This window comes from Talpa occidentalis, unplaced genomic scaffold (genome assembly GCF_014898055.3).
Source record: "Talpa occidentalis isolate TD23 unplaced genomic scaffold, MPIMG_talOcc4v2.1 talOcc4.7, whole genome shotgun sequence".
NCBI classification, from domain to species: Eukaryota; Metazoa; Chordata; class Mammalia; order Eulipotyphla; family Talpidae; genus Talpa; species Talpa occidentalis.
This window is the reverse complement of record NW_023605083.1, coordinates 94,748,183-94,770,854: the sequence shown is the minus strand read 5'-3', so window position 1 is coordinate 94,770,854 and position 22,672 is coordinate 94,748,183. Positions and strand designations below refer to the sequence as shown.

General features: G+C 39.1%; 1 protein-coding gene across 1 annotated transcript in view; it reads right to left on the bottom strand.

Annotated features, from left to right (window-relative positions):
- The window catches only part of SHISA6 (shisa family member 6), a 273,436-nt gene that overhangs the window by 4,094 nt on the left and 246,670 nt on the right, over nt 1-22,672 (bottom strand). The window contains exon 4 of the mRNA XM_037494275.1: nt 2,713-2,760. Coding sequence (XP_037350172.1) covers nt 2,713-2,760 — 48 coding nt within the window. The remainder of the gene's footprint in view (nt 1-2,712; nt 2,761-22,672) is intronic.

The following is a 22,672-nucleotide window of genomic DNA, read 5'->3' as shown; positions in this document are numbered from 1 at the left end:
GGGGGACACTCTACATCCCTGAGAGATCAGAACATGCTGTACAGAAAGAGCCTCCCTGGCATGGATCAGGACAGATGCCAGGAAACGGAGTGGGCAGGGAGCCGGAATCATTGCTACTCAGTGCTAGGTAGTAGTAACCAACCCCTTAACTCTTGTTGCTTCACTTTTGGCCATAATAGAGAAGAACAAACTTCCCTCTGTCTATTGGCATCATACTCCCATCAAGGGTATCTCTCAGCTCACCCACATCCAAATGCAACATTCCTGGATGCTCTTAGCCCACACTGTTCTCTAAACATGTTGCTGAGCCAAGGCTAGCTCTTCCATTCCTTCTGCCTCTACCATGACTGCTTCTTTCCTTTGCTTATTCTCTCTCTGCTATTGCAAGGCCCTCTCAGATTCTCCCTTCATCCAATTTCTCCCTTCATTCAAGGATCTTTACTCTGACAATACCACATCTGTTCAGTCCACAGTGATACCTGGTCTTCAAGCTCTTATTGCTCTTCTAGTTAAAGCTACCCAGTTTAGTGTGTAGGTGATTTCTAATTGTTTCACTTGAGTTGGTCTTGTTGATTTCCAATGATTGCAATTTCCTGAACAGAAATCTTGCTTTCCATTTTTTCTGATGGCTTCATAGTGCTTGGTCCCAAATAAGGATCCAGTTAATGCTCTTTGGTTAATAAAATAAACACAGGCCCCCTCCTCCCAATTTGCTCTGCAAGCTCCTGGGGAAAGTGTAACAACCAAGGAAATCTCTGCTTCTTCTAGATGATATTCTTCTCAAGGGCAGGGAACAGGTCTCATCTCCTTTCACCAGGTGGAAGAAAGAATACAGAAATAGGAGCAAGAGGGGTGTTTCCTTCTTTTGTATTTATGGGAGGTTGTGCTTTGTTGGCTCTCCCTTAGGAAACCAGATCAGAGTTATTTTTTCAGAATGTTACTAAGCAAGTGGAGCCCTCCTCGCTTGCCTTTTCTGGCTCCTCTTCCTGCTGCTGTTTCTCACCATGGGCATCCCCCAGGCTCTGATTCTGCCTTCTGCTTTTCTCTTTCAGTCTTCTTGCACAGATTGCTCCTGCTCTCAAGGCTTCTGTTACTGCCTAACTTACATCTTCAGCTGTGATCTCCCTCCAGACTTGTCTGCATTTCTAACTGCCTGTTGATTGATATTTTTCCTGCATATCCTATGGTCTTATCTAGATCTTGATGTCCAGCTCCAAGTTCATCCGGCCAGCCCCATTGCCTGTACACTCTGACTGCTTTCCTGATTTCCTAGGTTGTGATAATGAAAGTACCATTCTTCTAATTGATCTTGGCATGATATTTTATTCATAATTGACTCTCATCAGCCATATTATCTGCAATTATTAACTCCGTTTTTTTTTTCCAATTCTTTCTCCAAAATGTTTCATTTTGGAAACTTCTCTCCTATTCCCCCTCTCAACATCCCTACTGGTATTAATTTCTTTTAATTGACCTCTCTGATTTCTCCTACTTCCATTTTTTTTCTAGACCCTACCATCTGATACATCAGATTAAACTTGCTTTCATTATACCAGCACTGCAGAGGCACATCAAAATATCCTATATCTCTCCTCCCAATTATAATATCCCTCAATTTCATGCTGAAGCACAGCATAATCTGATGACATGGTATTTACTAGGTGAGCAGTAGAATTTATCTTTGTTTTGGTTTCTCTCACTAAAATTTAACGATGCTTTCACTCTTTCACAGCAAAGGGAGAATGATGGATATATCATCCACAATTTACATGGCTGACTTACGTTCTGTCAAGTTTTGAACTGGTAACAAAAACAGTTTTTCTCTGAAGTTCCAAGTGCAAAGTTGTGATCTGATGGAAGAATTTTATAACCTGAGAGGGGAACATGGTTCTGTGATCCTTGGATAGTATGGGGACACTTCTATGCCCTACAACTTCCAAATTCTTCCCTTAGAAAGAGGTGTGTACCCAAATCACCAAGTTTGGATTTGACTTTTGACAAATATTAATTGGTTTGGAGGTTAAGATAGTCTACAAAATCTCTGGTCATTCTAATGAATGGATGGATACAAGGGGGCATTTGCAATAATGCACATATGGGATAGAGGACTGGATAGAGGAAATAGATTCTTTTGGGGGGAGTGAAATAGTAGACTGTGTTTGGCAGGCTGAGGATGGCCTGTCTTAAGGTACTTACTCCTCATGGTACTCTGGTTAATCCCCTGGTCTTTATATTCAGGTGTCTGGATGCATCTGGAGTTGCAACAAACCGATGTGAACTATTCTCTGCTTGAGATTGGGAGTCTGGATTCTAGATTATGTCCTTCCTTTAAGTGATTCAGCCCAATATTTCAAAGCATTTATTTTAGTAAATAATGTACCACAAGTAGCCTTGGGCACAGGACAGTGTTCACTCCTTGCTGTGGTCCTATGGCATGTAAGACAGCAGGAATGATCTAGGTTGTGAGTGAAGATAGGTTAGAAAGCGACTCATCCCTTCCCTTTCATGGCAGAAGATCATTGATGTCAGAGACAGAAACATTAAGGGGGAAATGATCTGAAAGTAAGAGTGAAACAAGGTGGCCCTGGGCACCTGCAGCTTTCTACCTCCTGAGTTTGAGTGAGATAATGAGGATGTGTTTGCTGTGCTGACAGATAGCAGAGGTTAGGATGCAACCATTTGAGGTAGGGATGGAAAGCAGTCATCTCTCACCAGGTTTAGGGGTCTGGATACCACTGCTTAGAATTGGATGATGATCACCTGAAAGTCATAGAAAATAAATTTTTAAAGAATGGTTCAGGCATTCTACAGTGTTGCCAATACAACAGCACCCCTCTTAGCCTCTAATCTCAAGATATCTCAGTGACAAAGGAATCACTTTTAAAGAGCCCAGGCCTTTTGGTAATCTGGAAATCAAGGGCAACAGTCGGTGTATTAGACTCAGAGAAGCTTCTCCTGCTGTTTCTGTCTCTCACCTTCTGCATCAGGACTTCATCTGTCACCATGGTGACCCATTCATCTGTGGATCTGGCTGACCAGCAAGAGAGGTTTTGTTGGAATGGGGTAAGTAGAGGAGAAAAAAGATGGATACAAGGGGGCATTTGCAATAATGCACATATGGGATAGAGGACTAGATAGAGGAAATAGATCCTTTTGGGGGGGTGAAATAGCAGACTGTGGTTGCAGGCAGAGGATGGCCTGATTTAAGGTACTTACTCTTCATGGTACTCTGATTAATCCCCTGGTCTTTATATTCAGGTGTCTGGATGCATCTGGAGTTGTAACAAAGTGATGTGAAAAATTCTCTGCTTGAGATTGGGAGTCTGGATTCTAGATTCTGTCCTTCCTTTAAGTGACTCAGCCCAATATTTCAAAAGCATTTATTTTTAGTAAATAATATGAAAGATCATGTACATTGAACAAGCCACAGAATTAAGAAAAGTCATAGCTGCCAAAGCCCAGAGTCCAAGGCATTCTAAGCACTACACAAACTGAACGAAGATTTGGCTTACCACTAAAGCACACCTCAACACTGTACTATTGCTTCAATATAACAGTGTGTTTTTGTTTTCCATTTCAACCAAAGCGAGGCATGAGGTCTTTTATTGATCTAAACTGTGAACTATAGTTTTACCATTCTCCCAGGGCTAGAAGATCTGCCTCCATTTCCTTAGGTTTTGTTGCTGAAAATATCTTACATATATTTGTTATTATATCCACAGGCTATTAATTCTCTGTTCCTTCTCTTGATCTCTTTTCCCCATTCTATTCTCTAAATACCAGTGTTCCATAAGGTGGAGGTGAAGATGTAGGCTCTACCTTCTAGCTAAATCTGTATCTCTAGCTTGGTCTATCTGGTGTATAGGGTTAGATTTTAAACTTCTTATGCATATCTTGAAATTTCTGTGTTTAACCTAAACTATTATGTCTTTTAATTTTTTTTTATTTTATTGATTTGCCATGACTCGCTAAACTATACACATTTCGGGGGTACATCATCGCCTCTTTGTATGGTTAAAACTCACCTCATCCACTACCTAAGTTCTAGAGCTCTTCCATGACAAGCTGATATTTTCAGTATTTTTTTTAATAAATGCATTTATTTATTTATTTATTTATTTTCTGAAGATTTATTTATTTATTTATACAAGCACTGGGTACAGTCAGAAGCGCGGGAGGGTGAGAGAATTCACCAGAGCCAGAGCGGGGAGCAGAGCAGGCAGAAGGACCAAAGTACACTGCTGAGGGGAGCAGCGGGTAGCAGGAGGGGTCTGCGCGCCATGTGGGACCCTCCTCTGGTGGCCGGGGAGCAGCCGGGGATCGAACAGGCGCTGCAGAGGCTGCGGGCAGCTTCACAACCCAGCGCTCAACCGCTATGCCACCGGGGAGGCCAGCATTTATTTATTTTTAATTGAGGTATCATTAGGATATCTCATCAGTTGGATACTGTCCATGACTATTTAGAGTCTGGTCTGAATGAAGGCTATGATGTAATGATTCCATTACCTCTCCCCATCAGGTATCACCACCATATGTCCCCCAACACTGAATCACCCATGGTCCACCATCATAGTTCATTGTGCTTTCTTCCCTCTTTTATTGCCCTTCCCACTCTGGATCCCCTCTCTGGATGCTTTAGTTCTATAATCAGCATTCAAGGGGTAGTTTTTAAGCTTGTCTTTATCTGACTTAGTTTGCAAACCAATATGTCTTAAAATGAGTTCATTTTACTAATGTTCAAGCTTCTGTCCATGGTACTAATGTTCTATGGGCTTGGAATGTGAGATTTCAAACATCATCACCATCTCTCTCTCTCATTCTCCCTGAATCCCCAAATCCTGTGCCATCTCCTAAGTCCCACATTATATGTTTTTGTCCATATTTCTCTTATGCTCTCCAGTCATTTCTAAGACAAAGAATCCCATGCCATTAGAATCATTGTGTCATTCCTTTCATTCAGACCAGACTCTAAATAGTCATGGATAGTATCCAATTGCAGTGTGAATTTGGGCGGTAGGCCAGAATTTCTTGTATGAAAATACTCTCAGTTCCCAAGACAGAATATTAAATTATATCCAGGGAAGAAATGATTTGCCTGTTGTAAAATAAGTTCTACTCTGGACCTGGATTTAAACAAGAGAGACTCCAGGAAGGATGCTAAATAATTTTTTCTCTGCTTGTCCTCAGAGGGAAGTAGTAAACTACAGTATCATTGGTTAACTGCTGCTAAGTTTCAGTTAGTTAGCAGTAAGGCAGCATCACAGAAGCAGTTCCAAAAAAAGAGAGAACCTTAGTTGAATGGAGAATAGTACTTCTAATCTTCCTCCTCAGAGTCTAGGTGTCATCAGGAAAGGGGGATACTTTACATCAGTTAATAATTGCTGGCAACTAATTGTGTTTCAGAAACTGTGTTAAACACATCCACACAAAATTTTTAAAAATGTATCTTCACAGTGATCTTCAATTGAATACATAGTATTGGACTCTCATTCTCTAGACAGTGTGAAACTCGTCAACACACTCTTTTCAGGAGTTCTTATAATCTTTTGTTGATGAGTTTGCATATATGACAAATGTCTTGAATTTGGATATTTTTCTTATAAGTGCAGTACTTTTCCTATTGTCTTAGTCTTATTTAAAATTTCTTGCTAACATGTGTTTTTTTCCTACCTTGACATTAAAGTGGGAAAAATTAAAGTATAAAGATGAAAATAAAACTACCCTAAAATATAACACTGACATTTTATTAATCTCCTTTTGTTTTTCTCCCCTTATAAATGACTACATGTGCATACATGCACACACACACTCCAACAATGTTTCAATGAATAGCCTTTTGCTTTTTTTCATTTTGCACAAGTGAGAAGCTATTGCAGTTCTTAAAATGGAGAGAAATATGGTGATCTGATCCTCATACTTGTGCAAATGAAAAATATGTGAGGTTACTCATTGCAACATTTTAATAGTAGTAAAAGAAACAATCTAAAGGTTCATACTTATATACACATGGATAAATATATAGTTTCTCCTTCCATAAGCATGCTACATATGCTACTTTAATGTCAATTTTATATGAAATGAAAAACATATCTTGATTATATTTCCATGATTTGAAATATTATTTGACATACTGTATATGGTTTCATAATAATCCTTTCTAAAGAACAGTCTTGCATATTTCTCTATGTAATTTAACCTAATATGTTTATTTAATGTGAATATTTGAGCACCACCCTATTATTATAGTGTATTTATAGAGTGTTTAAAAGTTCAATAATGTTACATCAAACTACCTTGAACATAAATCTTTGTCTCATTTCCTTAGGCTAATGACAAAAAGGTGGTGTTTTAGGTCAACACATGCCAATTACTTGGCAATATGATGAAGTGGATTGATAGATTTCCTTATATCAAACCACTCATTATTCCTCGGAAATGACCTATTAAATCTTGGTGTCTTATTCTCTCATTCTAACACTGTATTCTATTTGAATAAATTATTTGACTTGCATATATTCATAAAGAAAATTTGTATTTTTTTCTGCTACCATTATAAGATTTTTTATATCAAAGTAATGATTTTGTAAAGTCAAGTGGATAGCATCACATCTTCCTGAATGTCATGAAACAATTAATACAGCATGTGAAATATCCATTCTTTGGAAGTTTGAAGGGCTGAAACAATAAAAATGCCCAGTGTCTTCTGGGGAGTCTGTCCATTAGCATCACGCCAGGTGTTTGGCTTGTTATTTCACTCACTGTGCAACAAATTCCGGAGGTAGTATTATTATCATCAGTTTCAAGTTAAAGAAACTTAGGCTTGGCGAGGTTAAATAATTTTCCCAATAGGTGAATCTGGGATTAAAAACCCAGGTCCACATTTTTACCCATTATGTACATGTGGCAATATTTTCTTTGCATATTGAGTCATCCAAGTTTTCTAACTCTGAACTTAATTAGTCATTTTAAGCTTTATTAGCTCTAAGCCATTACTTCCTTCAAAAAGAAAAGCAAACCTTTCTATATGAAATGGGATCCTTGTTCTTATTTAATTTTCTGTGTTAATATTTTCTGGATTGGCAATTTATTCATTTATTATTCTTTTCCAAAAATCTACTTCTTATACATATCATATTGTTTGTTTGTTTTGTCTTCAGCTCACTATGTCTTTACATTGTTTATTCCTGCCTCTAAATTTTATTTGGTTTGATTTATTATTGTTTTCTAATTTGGGGGTCTGTTTAGTTCTTTTATTTTCACTGTTTTCTGTTAAAAATACAATGCTTTTAGCCCTGATTTTTTCCCCGGCACTATCCCATGAGTGTCAATATGTGATGTTTTTATTGTTGTTATGTCCAAAATGAAATGTAATTGCAGTTTTGATTTTCTATTTGACCCAAGAGCTGTTTAATAGAATATTGGTAAATTTCAGTGTTTGTGTTTGTTGATATGACCTTTTGCTATTAATTTTCTATTTTATTTTATTGTGGACGGAGAACAGGGCCTATACGATTTCTGCTTTTGGGGATTTACTGAGATCGCCTTTGTGTGCTAACATATATTCATTTTTGTTAATGTTTTGTGAGTACTTAGAGAGAAAGTGTATTTTCTTTTTGTAGAGTATAAAACTGACAAATTTATTAAATAAAACTCAAGGATTACATTATTGAATTCCTCTCTATACTAATTCATCCTTTACCTACTTAATCTGTCATGACCGAGGTGGCTATATTGAAGTCTCCTTCTGTAGTGTTCCTGTCATTTTCTCTTTGTATGCTATAGAATTGGTTTTATGTATTTAATATTTACATTTTTCAGTGCAAAAAGGCTCATGATACTTCTGTCTTCCTGGGACTTGTACCCTTTATCAACATTTAATACCTGTCTTTTTAATATCTTCTTTTGCCTTTAAGTCCTTTGGATCTGATATTTATATTGCCAGCCCAGCTTTCTCTTTGTTTGCATTTGCCTGATAAACTTTGTCTATCCTTTTATATCTAACCTTTTTGTACCATGTTGTTTTATGCTTGTCTCTGGACAAGAGTGTACATTTTTTAAAAAGTTACCTTGTGTGCTTTGGAACTCTCTAGGATCTCTTGATAGCTAAAAGTGAGTCTGCCTGCTCAGAAAACTGTCCTCTCTTTTATAAGAGTGCCTCTCCTCCCTGATCTCCATGAAGAGACTCTTCTTTCCAGTTCAAACTCTAAGTCATGATTTATTTGACCAGTTGTGAATCCCTGACTCAACTTATGCCAATCAGAGCTCCATCTCCAGAAATTAGGAATCATTATAAGATAGAGATTTGACCTCGCTGTGTGGCTGGACATATGACATGTAAGCTGGGGAATTACGGGCAGTCTTGTGGATTTAGAAGAGAAGGTCAGTCTTTAGAGACTGTGGCACATTCTGTTTCACAGAAATGGCCACAGTAATATTGCTGGTACCAGATGCTCTTCCAGAAACTTCCCATTTCCCTAGTAGAAAGAGTATTTTCTCCCTCTCCTCAAAACTGAAGGGCCTTTGTGATGGTCTCAATGAGCAAGCATAGTACAGCAGATATTAACACCACGTGCCTTCCATGGCTAGGCTGCAAAAGTGATTTGGCTTTCACCTGGTTGTTTGTCCTTCAGCACACTCAACCTTGGATACAGCCACGATTCTGTCAGTAAGTTCACATGCAAAGGCTGCAGGGCACGCCTGCCAGTTCCAGCTAAGATATCAGTGAATAACCAGAATCAACTGATAAATACATGTGTGATCAAAACTTCAGATGATTCCAGTCCCAGCCCTCTTGGATCAGGACCTCAGATTTGTTCCCAGGTAGAGATGGTTCTCAGCAATTATTTCCTTAAATAAACTTTCTATGTCTTCTATTTCTCTTCTTCTGGGACCCCCATGATAGGAATTGTATTTCTTTTTAGGTTATCCCAAAGAGCCCTTACACTGTTTTCAATTATTTTTCTCTTTGTTGTTCTCTTTGTGTTCTTTGTGTTCTCTACCTTGGTGTTTTCACTCACTAAATCTCTTCATTATTTGCAATTGTTTACTGTATGGTGTTTTAAAACCTGGTTATTGTATTTTTTAAATCCACTAATTCTAGTTGTAACAGTCTCATATGTTCTCTATCATTACTGTGTTCCACTCTTCTTAATTTGGCAAGCATGGTTGCAACTGTTACCTTAAACCCCTAAGCAGGCATATCTATAGTTCTGCTGGATTGAGACATCTGTTTGTTTTTTGTCTAACACTTGGGATATATTGTTTTGTCTCTTCAATTTTAGTTTTTTTTTCTTTTAACATTTATCATTTTTTAAATTTTTTTAGACATTTGCTTCCCCCCACCCCCTCAGATTGAGTCCCCATAGAGTTTCCTTCCCCAAGGCACCCGTGCACCATGACCACAGTCCCTGTGCTCCTCCCTTCCTCCCTCTGATGCCTCTCCCTCCTCCTCCCCTGCAGGATGTCTCTGGTTTATAATTGTCTGTTTTTGCTTTGTTGTGTTTTGTACTGTTATTTTTTTTTTACACTGATGTCTTATTTGGTTCCCCTATATTCCTGTTATAAGTGAAACCAGCAACGTGGATGGATCCAGAAGGAATTATGCTCAGTGAAATAATCCAGAAGGAAAAAGAAAAATTTCAGTTTTAGTTTTTTATGGGTAGTAAACAGGGTGTGTCTTTATCTTATCTTGGGACGTTTGCTTTATAACCTTCCTACAAGAAGATGGATGTAGTCCTAGATTTTTTATTTACCCAGGATCTTTAGGTGTCTTCTATTTGTTTTTCATAGACTGCTGCCTTTACACCTTTTCAGATGGCAGGGGCACTGGTGCTGCTAAGGGGTAATGGATGAGGAGGAGCTGAGGTCATAGGCACCAAAGTCACCTCCAGTGAACACCAAGGACTCAAGTTTCCTATAGTACTGCAAGTTCCCAAGTAGTGGGTTGGGGCTGCACAGTGATCCCCTTGCCTCGGGCCAACTCTTTGGCCAAAACACTTCATGCAGTCTCAGCCAACTTCAACTTGTAGGCTGTGGCAGAGCAATAGATGTAGTTGTGGGTGGAGTCTACAGCTGAGTCAGAGCCACAAGCCAGGAATAGCTCTTTGCCTTTTCAGGTACAGAACTTTATCCTGGGGTGTATATTAGTGAGAGAATTCAGTTGTCTTAGTTTTGGCCCTGGGTGGATGTAAGGAAGTTTTTTCACCTATCACAGACTGAGGTTGCAAATAATAGCCTCTCCTATAAGGAGATACTGGTGATCCCCTGTGGCTCTCCTTGCTAGTTTGGGCTCCAACTAGTTTGGCAGCCTCAGGCTCAAGCCATTAAAACCACTCTGCACCTTGCTCATTTCTTTCCCAGTGGTGCACCCTCTGTCCTGCATATCAACTCCATACACCCCCTTTTCCAGTGGAGTACTTAGTTTTAAAAGTCTCCAATGTGGTCATGTACCCTTGAGTTGACAGCAGAGGGGCTCTGCACAGCAGCTGACCCCTCTTCTCATTGGTTGTGCTGCTCTGGTATCACTCTAAACACATTACGCTCATTACAGTTCTTCCTACTCCACTCCTGTATCCTGGTGTTCCTGGTATATGTGATACTCGCCTGTTTTTCTTTCAGGGCTATTGTCTTTATTTTATTGTAAGTTGGTTAGGGATATGTGGAAGAAGTGGGACTGGCATCTTTACTCTGCTGCCATCTTGCCAGACTTTTAGGGCTATTTTCTTAGTGATTGCTTCAGGGAATACAATATGCTTCAGAAATAAGTTTCTTTTACTAGAACACAGAAAACTTGCCCAGTATTGCTCCAGTGAACCCTCCTCTGTACTATCATTGTCCTATATTTTATCTATCCATCCTTAATCTATCTACCCACATGTTATGCCCACTAGTACAGTATTATAATCACTACTTTACAACATTTTATGTCTTTTTTATGAGGTTAAGAGAAGATGGGCGAAAAATATGTGTGTAGGTCTTTTACATTAGTGACATATTTTTCACTTCTGTTTCTTAATTTTTTCATGTGGATTTGAATTACTCTCTAGTGCCCAGTTTCCTTTCAGCCTGCAAAGGTTTTTTTTTGTTGTTGTTGTTGTTAGTGTTTCTTGTAAGTCAGGTCTACTAGCAAATACTTTTCTCAGTTTTTGCTTATTTGAGAATGTCTGTATTTTACCTTCGTTTTTTTGAAGATAGTTTTGCTGGATATAGAATTCTTGGTGAACAGGTTTTATTTTAACACTTCAGATGGGTCTTTCCAACTAATTCTGGCCTCCATTGCTTTAGATGGGAAGTCTGCCAAATCCATTTTGATTCTCCTCTCCGTGTGAATGGGCTAACTCCAAATCCTGTACTCCAAATCTTGTAACTCCAAATCCAAGTACTCCAAGTCTTGTGAGTACTTGCTGCTGACCTAAAGTGGCACAGTTGCCAGTACTCACAGCCTGTCCCATCCTGGTAGGACCTCTGTGCTGAAAGATCTCAGGAGAATGTGGGATCTAAGGAAAAGTCTTAAACTTTCACTATTTCTACCTAAAGTTCAGCAGTTTTTTTCAAGCAATAATGTTTCTCAGGTTGTTATATTTTTGGGGTCAGTTTCCAGAACACAAAAATGGCCATTTTTATAATTTTTCCCCAGCATTGTCCAGAGGGCTTTTACTGGACCATGACCATCTTCGCTATGTACTTGGGATACCCTCCCTGCCCACATTACAGTTTCCTGTTTCTCTGTCAGGCTGGTAGAGAACCCCCAGCAATGTGGAAAACTCAGTGCTAGTCAAGAAGATACTGGAAGGAGTGAATAAGAAAAGGGAGGTTGTTTTGTAAACTCTTGGTAGCAGTAAAATTCCAAGTTCAAAAGACCAAATATTTTGTGTCCAGAGAGAAAAAGATCTATGTCCAAATTTCAGATTCATTTACACATTTTAAATGGTTAGAGTATTGCCTGGGTAGAGTTATTCAATATTGAAGACATCTCCAAGGAGGACATATTAGACCCTAAACTTTGGGAATCACTTGTTGCCAAAACAGAAATACTCTCAGAGATAAAAAGAAAGATTCCACATGGGGCTCTGCTGGCCTTGCAGGCTCAGTGTGGAATCTTCTACCTTTTCTGAGTAGCCTTGGAAGGCTATTTTGTACTCATATCACAGCAGGCACTTAAAGTTACTTCTGGGACAGGATTTCCAAAACTAACTCCAGGGAAATGCCTCAAGGGTCACTGGGTGGGGTTATAGCACTACCCACCACCCCTTGCCTTACTCAGAGCAGCTTGGTTTCCATCTGTATTCTATATTGGGCTTCTACCTAAGATTTTATTTGAACAGTTCCAGTGCTTATAAGTTTATAACCTGTTGGTCAATTCCAGTTACTTCATTTTACCAATGATAAGACTCTGCAAAGTGAAGTGACCTAAAAAATTTGGTTGCAGAGGAAAGAAGAGATCTTAATACTCATTTCCCAGGGTGGCATTTTTGTTTTTAAATAATACATCATTGTCTGAAAGTTCACATGTTTTACAAAGACTTTTCAAAGTCTCTCTGTGTTCTCTAGTGACATTCCCAGGAACTGACATTTTCTAATGGTTCTGTACCATTTCTTAAGCTGCATTTGGCTGTCAGTATATGTATGGCTTTCCTGAAATACTTACTCTGAATTCTAGGGTTGGGAGGTGAATAGAGGGTAGTTCCTGGTCTAATAAGTTTTGGATTTGAAATACTATATGCTTCCTCTTGGATATTCACCACTTATGCTAAAGGTTGAGTAGTCAGTCATAAATAATAGTCTCATTTTATTAGCTATTTTACCTTGGGAAATTTTTTCCCACCTAGCACAGTCAGGGTATAGACAGGAAAAAGAAACATATCCAATTGGGTGTCTTAGAAAGACTCTATTATAAAGGGATTGTTTTCAAAGATGTGAGCAGAATACAGGAAACTATAATGGATAATGTGATTTCCTGGGGCTAGTGAGAGTGGAGAGTTTTATCTAACTTGGGCCCGTATGGTGAAAGGAGTGGTTTTAGAAGCAAAAGGAGAGAGGTCTAGATAGACAGGGCCCCCTGATATTTGATTGAGGGGCACACCCAGTCCGTGAATGTGCCAATATGTAACCTGGAAATGAGAAACCCAGCTTTACTCTCCTCCATCCCTTTAATCTCTTTGCAGGATTCCCCATTTACCAAAACCCAGCAAACATCCATAGAACAAGATAGCCCACAAAGAAATCCAAAAAGGTTAGCACCCAGGAATACTCACTTGAGAGGACAGTCAATATGGAAGAGTCCAATGAAAAAAAACAGGACTATTTATTATACCCATTCTGACATTCTGACAAATGCTACTCTAGATTATTCTGAAAATGAACTATGGAATTTGGGCAGATGATATTCTAGGTAATAAATGGAAGTTTGGGGTGGCTGGACAGCTGGTATTGATGAGGAAAGGAAAAAAGCAGAATTCATGATGTGCAAAGAACAGGAAGGCTAACAATTCCACAATTTTGCCCAGGGTACCTCTCTACAGTGACATACATACTGTTGGTTAGATTTGACATCCTGTCTCTCCCTGGACGTATCAATGGACCACATCTCTATTTCCTCAATTACCAGTCTTCTCCCTCTGCCTTTAGAGAGTCCTAGTCCTTGGCACAGTGCCCAGTCAGGGCCTTCAACCTTCCAGATGAATTGAGCCGGGTAACATAGCAATTAATTAGTGCTCAGAAGTCGCTGATCAATATGCTGACAAGACTATAAAGTGGCAAAACAATCTCCTTTTGAGCTCCAAAGCTGCTTGAAAGAGGTAGAGAAACAAGGTGGGGCCCTCTGCCCAGTGAGAACATGCAGACTCATAGCAGTTCACATGTCTCTTAGAATTGGACCATGAAGTTGCAGGAGCTGACAGTGAATTTTTTTCACATTGATATCTTGTTTCACTGCTAAGGAATGTGCTAGTTTTCTCTGTCAACCAAATAAACATGTGTGCATATATGTGTGTACATGTATTTATATATCCATGTCTGCTTATGTGTATGTTTGAAGTGGGGAGGGAATGAAAGAGAATGATTTGGTGTTAGACATTCCATGATAATGTAGTGACAGATATAGCAAAAGAAATTTCTCTTAGGTGAGTCACAGGGTGATTGAGGGGTACAAATAATGGCCAAAGACATAAACAACAGCTTGATCAATGGGATCCTGTGAGCATTAAACATTTTTTATGCATAAAAAATATGCATAATGGTAACTCTAAAGTCTTTGGCCACATCACCACACTCTGAAATGTTATGATAAATCTCCTGATCTTCCTGCCTCCAATCTCTGCCCCGTTGGGCCCCCCTCTTACACTTCTATAGATTAGTCTTTCTTACATACTAATTTTATCCTGATCATTAGCCCAAAAATATTATAAATTATCAATAAGTTAAAGTTTAGATGCTTAACACCAAGGACTTCTGAACTCTACTGTACTTAGAAATCACCTGAGGAACTCATTAAGATAAAACTCTGGGCTCTTCCCCTATCCCATGGATTGTGATTTAGATAATTTAAGATAGATTCCAGGAATTAGAGTTGTTGTTTTTTTTTTTTTTGAAGATTTATTTATTTTTTATACAAGCACTGGGTACAGTCAGAAGTGTGGGAGGGTGAGAGAATTCACCAGAGCCAGAGCAGGGAACAGAACAGGCAGACTGATGATACACTGCTGAGGGGAGCAGCAGGTGGCAGGAGAGGTCTGCGTGCCATGTGGGTCCCTCACCTGGTGGCCTGGGATAGAACCGGCACTGCAGAGGCTGCGGGCAGCTTCGCAACCCAGCGCTCAACCACTGCGCCATCAGGGAGGCCCCAGGAATTAGAGTTTTTAAAACATCCTCCGTGATACTTCTATAGCTGGAATCTGGACCATCTTTTGAGAAATGCTGCAGATGTCACTGCATTTTCAGAGCTGCCCATGGTCCAGGCTGATTTCTGACACCCAGCACACCTATGGCTCATATAGACTGGTTTTCCCTCTTTGACTCCCACCCCTGTGACCACCTCAGTGCTTTGCTCAAGAACATCCATCTGGATGGTGCTTCTCTTCATTTCCCTTAAATGCATCATAGCTTTAAAGATAAAATTCCATTTACCTCCAAAAAGCCATGATGTTCCTTGCCTTTTTAATAACTAGAGCATTATTACCACTACATTTTGCTTTTGGTACTTAACCAAATATTATTTTGCTTTGTTACCTCTATCTCATTTGTCCACTCTTTCAAAGAGTGAATGTAAGAGTGAATGCAGACGTGCATGGAAAACACTTCTCCCCAATTATTAATATATTGACTGCTTCTAGAGGTGGAGATGAATATCACATGCCCATTGTGTTTACCTTAACATAATACATCCAGAGAAGGGCTCTTTGGGGGCACTTGTACAATTATTTTGAATGATGAATGAATGAGTAAATAAATTAACTCCTGAAGCAGCAAGAAATGGGCAAGAGATCATGGTGATGATACTTGATTGTCTATTCTACTTTCACTCTTCTTGTTTTCTCCCCTCATCTTAAGGCTCAAAGTGGCAGATATTCTTGGCCTGTATACAGTTTGAGGGTTGTAATATTTTATATATGTCTGAGTATGAGTGTGTGTGGAGGTGTTCGGCACCCTCTTCCCCACATCAAATCAACCCACACTTTGCACTTCTTGAGGATTAGTTGCCATTTGAATGCATCCCAACATAATCTTTTTAATCCCCTGGTGGCATGAAAAAGTGAATGTAGAGAGGCAAGGTCTGTGAATCATGGTGTCAGATGGTGGGATTTCTCCCAAGAAGACTGGCTGGTTGCCAATGACATTGTGGAATCATCAATCCCTAGATTCCTGTCCACTTTAATGCCTTCTCCATTTTTCAGTTTTCTTCTCTTTTAGGCTTTAACTCAGGGTCTCTTAGATGCCACCTCTGGGAGCCTGGCTTTGTGTGAGTGCCTCCTAGGAGGCCTGCTCTGCTTCCCCATTTCTGGCAAGGAATTTCATTTCCCAATCTGCTTGAAAAAAAAAAAAAAACAATGCATCACGTGGTTGTCATGCCCACACAAGAAAACAATGTGTCATCTGCCAGATTCACTTAAAAAGACAAACTTTAGGTTTCCCTGGGAGAGTTGCTTGCTACCTGCTGTGATCCACTTCTTCAGGACTGCTTTGGCTCATCTGAGCCTAGAGGCACTGGAGCTGTGTTTGTTCTGCTAGCAGTTATTATAATCACCACAAAAGGAGTGTTTACCATCCCCTCAACTCCAGGGGACTAATCATCCTCCTAGCAATAAGGACTCTGAGCATATCCCTGAGAGCTATTTAAATCAGACCAATGAAAAGTCAACCTTGAGATGCCCTGGAATTACCTTGGAATGGGGTAGGGTATAAGCGCCAGGTGTGTGGTGAGCAGGTTCTAAATGAGAAGGGGGATGATCACAGCCTCTGACACTGTGCCAAGCTATTACATCAAGTGGATTCCTAAGGAGGCTTAAGGCCTGTGATGTTTCCTCATAAGCAGGATTGTTGTGAGTTTCTATGGTAAATTCCAGACTCTTCTCGCCCCCATCAATAAGCAATCCCATCATACAGTTTTCTGAACTTGATCTCAGCACCCAACATGTCTACTGGATGACACTTGTGGCTCAATATCACAAAAGGTGACTCAAGTTGAAATAACTAGAACAGAAGGATGATTGATATTTAGAGGGCATGTAGTCTTTTGGGAAGCCCCAAAATATCCCAAATAAAAATTAGGTCAGCAGAAGACTTGCATCTATCCTGTAACTACTCTGAGCTAAGAGTGTATCTGACATACTATCATATTTCTCTTTAATAAGTAATATATTTTTCTGTGGCCTGGGTCCACTTTTAACCTTCACATTTGTTCTTCACATTACCAAATTTTTAGTTGGGCCAGGTACGAGGCTCAAGCCCAAGAAACCACCATGCAATGCTGTCCCAGTATAAATGGTGTATGTTGTATTTAGACAAAGAAAACATATCTTTCTTTCTAACAGTCACCATTTATTTTGGGCTAACTAATTTACAAGTAGGATGTCATTGAAACCTCACAACAATGTTATGATATCATGTGCATTTTGTAGATGACAGAGTTGTCCAAGTTGGGTACAGAAAATAATAAATGGCTAAACCTGGATTCAAACTCACATCTAATTCCTCTTTACACAGTGCTCTTGAATTCTATATTATTTGGCCATTTTGTAAGATTGTGCAAACAGACTCACCTGCACCACCAACTGTAGAACTAGACTGAATTTCTAGGGGGATCTAGGCTCTTTTGATTTGTAAAGTGGTAATGAATGGCTGAAATTTGGAGAAAGGCTCTTACAATTTCTAATGTCCTGTCTCCACATCCCCCTCACACACCTCTATGAAGGCTGTCCCCAATTCAACCCAGAGAAATGCAGTTCTTTCCTGTCCTTACTTTTTCTCACTGATGGCACTCTTCTAGATTCCTATTGTGCCCTTCTGTTCCTTCACCTAAAAATGGCCATCCATCCAGTGCATGCAGCTTACAGAAGTCAGTGCACTGATAGGGACACAGGAAAGCAGGAGTTTGGGCAATGAGTGCTCTGTTCTGAACTCTTATGCAGAGCACTGCCTCCAGGCAGTGAGTCATTGCCCTCTGGAGAATGGTGGGGGTCCTCTACCTTCCATGCCTGCTTTCTTACCTGTAACCTCAGAATAGTCCCTTGTTAGCCTTTACACTGAGTTGCATAAACATGCAGTCATTATTTTCCTGTCCTCTTGATTATTTCTCCCTGGAGTGTCTCTTCCCCCATGGTCCCTTGCTCAATTCTTACCCATCCTTCAAGGTCAGCTGAAACACCAGCTTTCTTCACTGTGAATTTTCTTCTGTATGTAATTTCTTGAGGACACATGACACTTCCTACGTTGTATTATAATTAAATAATGTATACTTTGTCTCTTCTAACCTACCGTGTCTTGATGATGGTGGTTGACAGAGGATCCATCTTTCTTTGCATTTTTCAAGCTGTCTAACAGTGTTTATACTCAGTAAACATCTATTGGAGGAATAAATGAATTCACTATGCTAGACACTTGTGGATCTGACTCAATCCTACTGGTATACAATAGGTATTCAGCAAATATTTTTGGAATGAAATAATAAATACACATATTATATATGTACATATGTAATTATAGTATATACATATAATATTTTGAAGATTTGGTTAGAGAATAAATAGGAAAAACTCATACAGAAGGTAAATCTTGAATGAAGCTATAACAGAGTTGACTTTGGACTGGGGACTAGGAAATCAGAGACATTTCCTTCATGAAAAGAAAGATGAAGAATGAAGAGTAAGGATGGAACTAGCAGGACAAGTGGGTCAGATTAGACAGAGGAGGCAAGTGTGTGTGTGGAGGGGGAACGTAGCAATAAAAGTGGGTAGAATGAGGTTAGATTATGGCAGTTTTTTATTTCTTCTTTATATATTTTATTTTATATAATTCTTACATCATTTTTAGCTAAGCAGGGTCAGGCCTGGTTAGTACTTGGATGGCAGATTAAGGCAGTTTTTAATGGCAGGTTGAAGACTCTGACCTTATCTGGAAAAGCTGCCAGGGTCCAAATAGGAGGGTCATAGGGCAAAGGCTTTGTTTCCTAAGGATTGATATTGGCAGGGATAGAATGAAGAGAAATCAGTTTAGAGGTATTATGGACTGAAATTTTTCATGCCCTTGAAATTCATATGCTAAAATTCTATTCCCAAAAGTGATGGGACTAAGAGGTGGGGTCTTTGGGAGGTAATTAGGTCTCAAGAGTGGAAGCCTCATGAATGGGGTGAGTGGCCATATAAAAGAAACTGCAGAGAATTCTCTAGCACCTTTTGCTGCCAGGCGAGGAGAAGTCAGCAGCCTGCAATCTGGAAAAGGGCTCTCACTAACCATGTTGGCACCTGATCTCGGACTTATAGTCCCCAGAACTGTGAGAAATAAGTCTCTGTTGACTAGAAGCCACTCAGTCAATGCTAATTTGTTGTAGATTGTGGACTAAGACAGGAAAGCTACTGTAGAAAGGCAAGAGGGATGTAATGGGAGCTGAATCAACTCTGAGATTTCTTCTCAACTGCGGTGTCTATAAGGCATGGTTTTCATGTTTAATGAGCAAAGGGCCAGGTGGGAGATATAAAGAGGGCTGATAACAAATATTTGATTGCAATTTTTCATCGGGGGATTCATTCCTACTGGTTGTTGGTTTCAGCATTTGTCTCAGGCAGGCTTCCTGGCTAATAGGGAGGGCTCAGCTATGATGAAAACCATGACCCCGAATTGCTATTCACAATCACCCTGGCTCTTGGATCCCTGAGAGGTCTCTGCTTGAGACTCTAAATGAAGTGTGGAGAAGGAGTGGGGAGGAAAGATGCTATGTTTTCTCTCCCCACCTTTTCCAAAAAGATCACCTTCACCTGCACCAACACAACACACCCATTTTCAGAGAGTCCACACCCATGAAGAGGGATGTGGAGCCCCCTTCACCAATCCTCAGGGGATACCCTGGAGATCATTTTATGCTGAGAATTGGTATACATTGATGGAGAAACCTGCAGGGGCTGGAATAAAATTAATAACAATAATAGTAATAATAATAAGCCTTGCTAGAATGGGCAAGGGCATGAACTCACTGATTAGTATCAATGTCATAATTATGAAAGACTCAGTAAACTTTAGGGTTGTTCTAAGTTCTTTTTTTTAGATTTATTTTTATTTATGCATACAAGAACTGGGGTGTAGGTCAGAGGTGTGTGGGGTCAGATGATTCAGCAGAGACAGAGTGGGGAGCAGAACAGGCAGATCTACTGAAATACACTGCTGAGGGGCAAGACAGGAGAGGTCTGCTGCACCATGTGAGTTAGCTCCCTAGCCAGGGATCGAACTCATACCACAGTGGCTGCCTATAACTTGATAGTGCTGTGACTTTGACCCCTGTGCCACAAGGGAGGCGCATTTCTAAGTCCTTAACATACATTAATCTATGTGATCTTCATAGCACCTGCTAAGAGGTAGGAACTATTGAAGTATTAACCCCATTTTATAGATGAGAAAACTGAGACAGAGTGGAACTTGCAAGGTCACAGGAACTACTGGTCATGGTCCAGACCGGCCGACCGCAGAGCCACCATTGAGCTCACTCACCAGACCTAAGTTGTTTCGTGGTGACCCAAACATCACAGCTGAGCTTGTCACAGGCACATTCTCCTTAAATCAGTTACTAAGACTGCTGCAAAAACTTTATTGATCTCTTGAGAATTCTGGCCACATGAATATTGCAATAAAATAATAAACATCAGCTGATATCACTGTGGGGGAATGAAAGGGCAATTAATACATTCACCAGTTGCTGTGAAATTCCATCATGAAGCAGGTTTGCTTGTTAGACTGAAAAATATCTAACTTCATTATGTCGAGTTCAGCTCCCTTGCTAGGAAATCTATCCTTGCTTTGTGAAAAATTCACACACCACTTCTTTTCCTCATGAGTATAAAAATACTCTGCAAAGAAGAACATCTTAAATAAATGACTAGCCTTGACAACAGACATGCCAATGATAGACTGGAACTTGCTACTATGTCATTCTGAGACATTCCTTCAATTGTCATAAGCCGGGGAGAAGCTGAAGGGACCAATCCATTTTGCACTCACTTGTTGAGCTCCTGGGAATCTCTGGGGGTATCTCTGGCCACTCCGAAAACTCCAGTTGCTACTGGTTTTAATTTTTAAACACTATTTAATTCACACCTGTGATTGTTTAAAAACTAGAAAATAAAAGTCAACTCAAAGAAGATGTTTATTTTTTCCACCAAAAAAGAGAAAATGCTGCATAAACTGTTCTGTGATATAATTTTTTTTTATCACATAAACACTGAGTATTTTTCCAATTCAGTAAAGAACATGTCTGTGGTGATGTAGCTGGTGGCTTAGCATTCAGTCATATGGATGTATCACAGTTATAGTTTTTCTTCTTTAACCAGTTCCCTCTTGTTAGATATTTAGTAGGTTGTTTCCATTTCAATGGTATTATCAACATACTTTTTACCTCTTCTAGACCTTCATGCATTTCCTTAATTGTTTTCCATAGGGGATACTTCTAGAATCAGAATTTCTAGGTTAGAGGGAATGATATTTTAAAGGTTTTGTAAGAAATCTGTGATGATTATACTTCTTTCAATCCTGAATGAGAGAAAAAAAGAAAAGCTAAAAAGAATTTTTTAAAAAAATTCTGAATGATCTTAACTTTTTCTTTTGGGGGTGAGATTCTGCCAGTTGACAAGTTTGTACAACTGTCCAACTTGCTTTGTATTTCATGGATTACAACTCAGATGAGTCATTTTTAAAATTTCCCTTATGTTTGATAAGGGAAGCATGTTTGATATATTACTTGAATGTGTTCAAAAGTTTCTTTTGCTCATTTTTCCTCATTGGAATAATTATCTTATTTTTATCCTTAAAAATTTTTAGAAGAATTCTATTCATAAAGGATCTCTACCCCATCTAAATGCAGAGTTTCTGTGGCAATTTATTCATGTTTTAATGTATTAATTTACTAAAAAAGAAATGTTTTAGCAGTGTCTGGGTCCAGTATTGGCATATGCTCAAAAAAGATATCCCATCCCCAAGTGGCACAAATACTGTTTTCTTATTTCTTTATAGTTTCACTTTTGCATTTTAGTTCAATACACATAGAATGTATTGTGTTATATCATGAGATAAGAATTTAATTTATTAAAAGTGGTTAACTATTGAATGCAACACAGCCTTTCTTCACTTTTATGCAAATCCAAATTAATCCTCTACAGAATTATCCATGGAGGAAGCCCACTTAATTTGGCAGTTAAACACAAAGACTATTTAGATTAATGATAAAGGAGAAGGTTGCTCTGGGAGAGGTGTTCATGCTGAACTGTCTATGAACTTACATCCAGTTTTGAGAATATTCTCATAGGAGAGAAGCAACTAGTAGAAATGAAGATTCTGACTAGAAACCTGTATCATAAAATGTCAAATATCAGTTGGATATAAAAGAAACAGGAGGATGGGGATGGAACTAAGGGTGGATGGTGGTAGGTGTTTTGTTTTCTTTTGTTTGAAAAAAGATTCATGTTGTCCAGCTGTTCCTAAGCCACAGCAACTCTCTTTTGGGAAGGGGATAGTGAAGTTTAATGGATATGATATTTTTCATAACCCTTAAATACTGTAATTAGATTGTTTTCTTCTTTTTTTAAAATTATTTTATCTAAATTACAATTCTCAGTTATATTTCATCTATTCTTCTTTGAAACTGTGTTATTTTTATTGAGGTAATGTTGGTTAACAGCACTATATGTGATTTAGAAGTATCAGCTCACACTTCTTTTTATATACATATGTTACCACATCACACTCATCACCAAAGCACCCATAATTCTCCACCATAGTCCATTGGGGCCCTCTTCTCTGTGCTCCCCTTACCCACTCTCATCATCTGGAAGACTCAATTCTACAGTCAGATTTCTAGGATCTGTTTTTGTTTAGTTTTATCTGTTCCTTTGTTTTATTTCTTTATATTCTACTTATGAGTTAAATTATCTGGGATTTGTCTTCCCTTTTCCAATTTATTTCACTTAGCATAATTCCT